This window comes from Habropoda laboriosa, unplaced genomic scaffold (assembly GCF_001263275.1).
Source record: "Habropoda laboriosa isolate 0110345459 unplaced genomic scaffold, ASM126327v1 scaffold804, whole genome shotgun sequence".
Classification (NCBI taxonomy): domain Eukaryota; kingdom Metazoa; phylum Arthropoda; class Insecta; order Hymenoptera; family Apidae; genus Habropoda; species Habropoda laboriosa.
Window position 1 is genome coordinate 463,006 of NW_017100896.1, and position 8,218 is coordinate 471,223.

Here is an 8,218-nt window from a genome sequence, read left to right on the forward strand (position 1 = left end):
CTAGGGACTTGGTAGGATTAGGACATCACGGTAGCCACCCACGACGAGCCATGAAGCACCATGCAGTAGCGGAAGAAGAAGCTCGTAGCCCTTAGCAACGTGTTACCGTGGAAAATTTACACGCAGGTTACAGTCTTTTAGGAAATACATATCGTAATTTCATATAACATTGCATATTTTCATTAATTTTCTTTCTAACACATAGGAAAACCATTTAACTTGGATAAAACGTATTATTGTAGTTATAGAGAAATTACCATATTATAGAAGAAGAGCCTAGTTAATGGTATAAGTTATTAGCGTATATAGTTTATCCACTACATTTAGCGCTTCGAAAAATTCTATATAGATTTAATAAGGGGAATGAAAAATCTATTTTGTACATTTAGTCTGACATAGGGTCTCGTTGTTTCAGTTCTAGCAACAGTAAGCAGCTAAGAGCCATTACCTAACATGTCGTATTTTGGTATCGACAGAACACTACAAATAATATAAAGGTTTTATACTTTTATGAATAAAACATGGATTTGATATGGTAAAAGGCAAACATAATTGTATGATTCGTCCCTGTAGTACCAATCATCCAATGACGCAACATACCACCCTCAACCTGCACCCTCTGCGTCACACCCATCCTGTTTCCGCATACCACGTGCCCTCAACCTATATCTGTCTCCTAGGTCGTTGATCTGCAAGAGTCCTATTGTATATGCGACGATCTGCAACAAATCTAGTTCTATGCAGAGAATTTACATGTCATGTATGACTACTATTAATAAAAAAAAATTGCAATCAATTAAAATTGGGAAAATGTGTTACAAAAGTCGTTACATGCTTATGTCAATTTCACTTATTCCAAACCGAAATTCTAATATTTTGTAAAATATGGAAGTCCATTCGTATAAAATCATTAAATGCATTATAATAACGTAAAAGACATTGTATTCATTGTTTCGTTCCCTTTGTTATGTCCGTATCTTCATCTGTTATTTAATTCTGTTGTTTTTAATATGTTGCCCGCCTTTAGCATTACTCGAGTATCTATATGTACTTTGCAGAAAACACGTGATACAAAGATGGAAGGAAATACACCGGAACTACAGCAACATGAATCAAATGACAAAAGACCACAATTCGGAAATAGACTTCTCTCTAATGGTGACAATGTATTTCAACATAATGCATGGTACTAACGCATTACTGTTCGGTGTTTAATAAAAAATCGTAATACTCGTGTTATAAAATCTTAACCTATAAACTATTATCCCTAGAAATTATATTATAGATTAATAACATCAAGTTTAATTATAAAAAGCATTAATTTATTATTAATTTGTTACATAAACTTTGTAAATAAGTAATTATTATTTGAAGGGACAATGTTACATGGGATGAGGAACAACAAAAGTTAGCTCAACAAAAAGTAAATGAAAATTCAAATGTAATTTTATCAAATGAGAAAATTCAAGAATATGAACATCAGGCTGACAAATATTGGGACAAATTTTATGGAATACATGAAAATAAGTACATTGATGCATAAATCATTAACTCTATAATTACCTTAAACAGTTCACATAAAAAGTAGCTTTACTTTTCATGTTGCAGATTTTTCAAAGATAGACATTGGTTGTTTACAGAATTTCCAGAATTAGCTTCTTCTGCTGTCAAACAAAACATTACACAGCCTTTGAGATTTGTAACTGAAAACACAAATGATGATAAGAAAGAAACTCATATAAAAATTCTTGATTTACCTAGTAATAATGGAAGTAAAATTTTAGAAATTGGTTGTGGAGTAGGAAACACAGTGTTTCCAATACTTTTATATAATACGGACCCAAATTTATTTGTATATTGCTGTGACTTTTCTGCAAAAGCAATAGACATATTGAAGCAGAATCCTGCTTATGACATATCCAGGTATAAAGTTTTATTACATCTCCAGGTAGTACTTTAAAATAACATCAGTTAAGACATTATTTATATTTATTTTAAAGGTGTAAAGCATTTGTTCTTGATGTAACACAAGAATCATGGGAAACACCTTTTGAACTTGAAAGTTTGGATATTATTGTGCTGATATTTGTTCTATCAGCTATACACCCTGAGAAGTAAATATTTTGCTCAACAAATATATATTAATTATACATATGTAGCTAAATGGAAGGTAACAATATAATAATAATAATATAATACATTTTATTTATAGAATGAAGCATGTTATACAACAGGTGCACAAATATTTAAAACCAGGTGGAATAGTTTTATTTCGGGACTATGGACGATATGATTTAGCACAACTAAGATTCAAAAAAGGTAGTTGTCTTGCAGAAAATTTTTATGCTCGAGGAGATGGAACTAGAGTTTATTTTTTTACTCAAGGTACTTTATTTTATAAATTTTTTACACTTGGGTTATAAAAGATATTTTGTTTGAAATATTAAAGTCAAAACATTTATTTACAGATGAAGTTAGGGAATTATTTACAGATTGTGGCTTTATGGAAGAACAAAACCTTGTAGATAGGAGGTTACAAGTTAACAGAGGAAAGCAACTTAAAATGTACAGAGTATGGATTCAAAGCAAATATAGAAAGTAAAACAAGATTTGCATTATAATCACTATATTACATTTTTTCTATTGTACTGCCATAAACTTGTAAGAACAGTTATATGAAATAAATAATATTAGTATTACATATAACTTGTGATGTTCCAATATGTTGTTTAATCAAAAACCAGTCACAATGTTTATAACGATTCGTATAGTATATTTATGTTAATGGAACATAATCACAGTAATGACATTATCGTTGAAAAACAAAGAAAAAATTTTCATTGGTAACACTGCTATACTGTCTGGCACATAAAAATGGCGGTGACCATTATCGTTCTCGTTTAAAGGGAAACAAGTCGTTTTTATATTTTGGCACTAAATCTTTCATCTTAAATCGATAAAAAATAAAGCAATATGGGAAATGCTGACACAAAATTAAATTTTCGAAAAGCGGTCGTTCAACTGACATCGAAAACACAGGTGAAAACTGTTGTTTATTATTTCGTTCAGCAGCATATGATATGTTTGACGTTTCAATGCACCGAAACATATACAAATTCGTATTATCGTTTATATGGTTTTTTATTTAAATTAATCCTTATATCTTGTTTTTTATATAGTAGTTTAAATTTTACGTTTTCCGTGATTTTATAAATACCATTTAAAAAATTATGAATTAACACTTAGGTTAAAAAATACAGCGTTTTTTCTGTTTTAATTACAGGTAATCGATGCTTCAGATGATAATTTTTGGGATCAATTTTGGTCTGAAAATGTGACTAATGTACAAGATATATTTACATTAATTCCTGCACCTGAAATTCGTATATTAAGAGAAGAAGCACCTTCTAATTTAGCTACACTATGTTACAAAGCAGTGGAAAAATTAGTGAAAGCAGTTGATAATAGTTGTAGAACTCAAAGAGAACAGCAAACTGTTCTGAACTGTTGTCGCTTATTAACAAGGTTGTTACCTTATATCTTTGAGGATCCTGATTGGAAAGGATTCTTTTGGTCTAGTTTACCTGGTAAAGAAGATGAAGAAAGTGTACCATTGGCTCATTCTCTACTCAATGCACTTTGTGTAAGGATATATTTTTAAGAATAATGAAGAATGTAAAAAAGAAATAGCATCTTTATAACTTATGTTGGTATTTTAGGATTTGCTGTTTTGTCCTGATTTTACAGTAGCTGCAAACAGAAAATCTGGTCCTGTAAGCCTTTCTCCTGTATTTTGAAAACTTTGAAAACTTTAAAGTATTAATAAAATATGTTTGAAATTACTTAGGATAAAGCAGAGGAATTGCAGTCTATAGATAGCTGTGAATATATTTGGGAAGCTGGTGTAGGATTTGCACATTCACCTCCCAGATATCCAATTTTAGATTCAAATAGAACAGAATTACTAAAGTTGCTACTCACATGCTTCAGTGAAACCATGTACAATCCACCTATGGATCTTTCAGTTACTCCAAATAGATGGATCCAACATTTAACTAGTTCTGAAAACAGGTAAATCATAATGAATGTTACCATGAACATGTTGGATGTATCAATATGTAGAAATAATTTAAAGAATAATTTCATTTTGCTTGTATACAGACATGCCTTGCCTATGTTCACATCACTGTTGAATACAGTATGTGCATATGATCCTGTTGGACTTGGAGTGCCATACAATCATTTATTATTTACTGATTCATTAGAACCACTAGTTGATGTTTCATTACAAATTCTTATAGTCACACTAGACCATGACACTAGTGGTGGTGCTCCACTAGAAGAAGGAAGTGTTGGAGATAATTTATTCATTAATTATCTAAGTCGTATTCATCGCGATGAAGGTAAAACGTGCCTTTATATTTAATTATGCACATTTACAACGAATTATCGAATAAAAACATAATTTTTTTTTAATGGTCTATAGATTTTCAGTTTGTATTGAAAGGTATCACTAGATTATTAAATAATCCACTAATGCAAACATATTTGCCAAATTCGACTAAAAAAGTACACTTTCATCAAGAATTGTTAGTATTTTTTTGGAAAATGTGTGATTATAATAAGAAGTTTCTATACTATGTATTAAAAAGTTCAGATGTTCTTGAAGTATTGGTACCTATATTATATCATTTAAATGATTCACGCGCAGATCAATGTAAGTTTCTATAATCTCGAAAATTTCTAAATTCAAGCAAGTATTTCGATTATGTGTAATAATTCAATAAAATTTTACAGCTCGTGTTGGATTGATGCATATCGGTGTATTTATTTTACTTCTACTGAGTGGAGAACGTAACTTTGGCGTTAGATTAAATAAACCATACACAGCTACAGTACCTATGGATATTCCCGTTTTTACAGGTATAATAATGTTATTTTACGTTACTACAAAATAATATATAATTGGTAACTCAAAATAATATATAACTATGAAATACTTATAGGTACACATGCGGACTTGTTAGTTACTGTTTTTCACAAGATAATTACCACTGGACACCAAAGATTGCAGCCACTATTTGATTGTCTACTAACAATTCTAGTCAATGTATCTCCATACCTTAAAACCCTATCAATGGTGGCTAGTACTAAACTATTACATTTACTCGAAGCATTTAGCACTCCATGGTTCTTATTTTCTGCACCTACAAATCATCATTTAGTATTTTTTCTTCTGGAAATTTTTAATAATATCATTCAGGTAATTTTGAATACAAGGTGAATGGCAAATTTTATTTAAATAAATTTAACAAAGTTTATATATTATTAGTATCAATTTGATGGAAACAGTAATTTGGTTTATACGATAATACGCAAAAGGCAAGTGTTTCACGCATTGGCGAATTTACCAAGTGACTGTAATACAATTGCGAGGTCCCTCAGTAAAAGACAACGTCGACACATGCCCGCTAGTACGTCACACGAAAATGTTAATGAAGCAGCAATGGAAGGATTTCTCAACAGGTATTGAGAAAATGACAGAAAAAGAATCTGCACATCCATTAAGTCCTTCAGTAAGTGTTGATGTAGGAAAACCTAATCATCAAAACAATGTGGGTGGTACAGAAGATTTAATGAATTCCAATAAAAACTCTGTTATACCAGTAAGAACACAATGATATAAATAGTTACATAGTTAGGCCTTTGACACTTATAAATTATTTATATTTTGATTTATTAATTAAATAGAAGGGAGGCATTAGAGTGGCAGAACATACAAACTCTTCTAACAACATAAATCAATGGGTTCCTTCTAGTGAATGGGTTTATCAATGGAAAAGTAAACTTCCGTTGCAAACTATTATGCGATTACTTCAAGTCCTCGTACCTCAAGTTGAAAAAATATGCATTGATAAGTGAGTATAATTTATTGTCTTACTTTTTGTAATCTATTAAAAGGAAAACTATCTCTGTAGCATATATCGTACTTTATCGTATATTTTAATTGGTTTACAAATGTTTAGGGGTCTCACAGATGAAAGTGAAATTTTAAAATTTTTGCAACATGGTACTTTAGTTGGTTTGCTACCAGTACCACACCCTATTCTTATCAGGAGATACCAAGCAAATGCAGGAACTACTGCTTGGTTCAGGACGTATATGTGGGGTGTTATATACCTAAGGAATGTCGAACCACCAATTTGGTATGATACAGATGTAAAGTTATTTGAAATCCAAAGAGTTTAAACACGGTACATATTATTGAGCGAATTATTAATAGCTTTAGCACTGAAATTTCTATATTATTCTGACATAAAATATTTAGTACTCCTAACGTGGAAAAAGAAATCTCGGTGATCTCTATTTATTATAAGTTGCACCAAGTGATAACAAAGTTTACTACTTCTTTAAGTAATGAATGGCATTTTTACAAGTGTAGTCTTTCTTATAAATCTATTACACAGAGTTACAGAACTGATTTTGCAATTATTGATTATGAGAAACTATGATAATGTAACATTATAATCCTGAATTTTCACTAATAAATGTGTAAATATTTGCGATTGTGCAAGTGCCTTCACAGATATAAATGACAAATCATTAAACTGAATCAAAATCCATTTAATCAGTAATTTAGCTTTTTACATTTCTCAACTTACTTTTCTTTTATCAACTTGGATATTTTTAATAACGTAATATCGTTTAATTGTTTGTTTCTCATTATTGAATATAATATCCTAGTATATTTACTAAGAGAGAATGAACTTGTAAAATACTGGTTTTGTATGTCTGTGTAGTAGTAGTAGTTACATTTTTGAAAGACAACTTGATTATTCATGCTTTTCAATCTATGTTAAATAATTTAAATTTTCGAATGTTATCCACCCGGATAAATTATTTTACAATCTTACAAAACTAACTGTAGTATTATTTTTTGCAAAGTGAAAAATAGGATCCTATTTTATTTATGAAATACTTCAAATTCTTTTACATACAAAAGGAACAAAGCAGTTTATTTAAATATTGTAAATGCACCGATAATCTTAATTTTGCATGTTTATATAAACTTAGAATAGAAGATATATAAAATTTTTAATTCAGATTGAAAAATGAGATTCTTTTTATTTATTTTATTCAAGATTTTTTACATTTTCAAATTTCTCTAGTTTCTTATTAGAAAATGGATTTACTTAACACGTTAAACGCCCAGCCTGTTTTGCTTGCCGTTTCGTTCATGTCACATTCGGCCGTCAAGTGGGCCATGCGCGATGGGCGAACTATAAACAGAAGACGACTAACGAAAAGTATACTGTCAGTCGCCGGTGACTGACGCGGCCTGAACGGAAAAGTATAGAGTCAGCCATCGCTGACTGACATGGCGCTTAACGTGTTAATACGAGAAATAGAAATATCAGAATTTTCATAACTGTACAGTGTTTATATTTACGTTATAATAAAGGCACAGAAAATAACTATTATTTTGTTGTAGTAGATATATGTATAATTTTATTTGTTCTTTGTGCTTAAATGAAATCTTTAACACAATAATTTATTAATACATTACTTTTCATGAACATATTCTACTTTGAACATGTACAAAGTAAACAGAAAAATTATATAAAAAATTGCATTATTTAAAATTCAGAAGTTTTTACGTTTTTTATATTTCTGTACATGTACATTATATACATGTGTATTGATGCAATTACACAATTTTAGTTATGTATGTATTAAGAGGAAAATGATTTTTTTTAACGTGTAATGAAATTTTCATAATAAAATGACATTTAATCATGTTATACATACAAAACAAGCACCTACACTTAATTATTACATGATAAAGCTATATAAGTGTAGTGTAGCTTAGAAGTTTCTAAGGAGTTTGGTATACCAAATTGAAGAGATAATAAAACAAAGAAGTGAATGATACTTTTATTAATTTAAACTACACTTTCATATGCAAAAGTGTAGCTTGAAGATCATTGTTAGTTATAAGTATTAAATATAATAAAATCGTATATATTAGTTGAGTTTATGTCAGAAGCAAAAATTTGGCAACATGGAAAGGTGTACGCGTGTGTGCGCGCTCGCGCATGTATGTATGTACACACTTACCTATATTATATACAAGTGTATAATGAAATATTATAAAACACATACAATACTTAATCTATGCTTTTCTTATTAATTATTACACAATAGAATTGATGGACTT

At 29.8% G+C, this 8,218-nt stretch overlaps 2 protein-coding genes across 2 annotated transcripts; both read left to right on the plus strand.

The window, feature by feature from the left end:
- The first annotated feature begins 1,076 nt into the window (after positions 1–1,076).
- On the plus strand, positions 1,077–2,602 carry LOC108577516 (methyltransferase-like protein 2-A). Its single transcript, XM_017940677.1, has 6 exons — positions 1,077–1,186; positions 1,375–1,527; positions 1,609–1,923; positions 2,001–2,114; positions 2,213–2,385; positions 2,469–2,602. The coding sequence occupies exons 1-6, from the start codon at positions 1,077–1,079 to the stop codon at positions 2,600–2,602; spliced, it is 999 nt and encodes a 332-aa protein (XP_017796166.1).
- A 365-nt stretch (positions 2,603–2,967) lies between these two features.
- LOC108577510 (protein HID1) lies at positions 2,968–6,249 on the plus strand. Its single transcript, XM_017940671.1, is given in 12 exon segments — positions 2,968–3,039; positions 3,284–3,643; positions 3,720–3,773; positions 3,848–4,071; positions 4,162–4,403; positions 4,487–4,717; positions 4,798–4,923; positions 5,007–5,263; positions 5,333–5,519; positions 5,521–5,666; positions 5,752–5,918; positions 6,027–6,249. Coding segments are annotated over 12 exon segments (2,283 nt in total). The 5' UTR covers positions 2,968–2,973.
- Positions 6,250–8,218: the final 1,969 nt, after the last annotated feature.

Excerpts from the sequence above, each read along its gene's own strand:
- LOC108577516 (XM_017940677.1), top strand. The coding sequence starts at position 1,077 with ATGGAAGGAAATACACCGGAACTACAGCAACATGAATCAAATGACAAA. Across the intron at positions 1,528-1,608 it reads TATGGAATACATGAAAATAA|ATTTTTCAAAGATAGACATT; the intron begins GTACATTGATGC and ends TTCATGTTGCAG. Across the intron at positions 2,115-2,212 it reads TCAGCTATACACCCTGAGAA|AATGAAGCATGTTATACAAC; the intron begins GTAAATATTTTG and ends TTTTATTTATAG.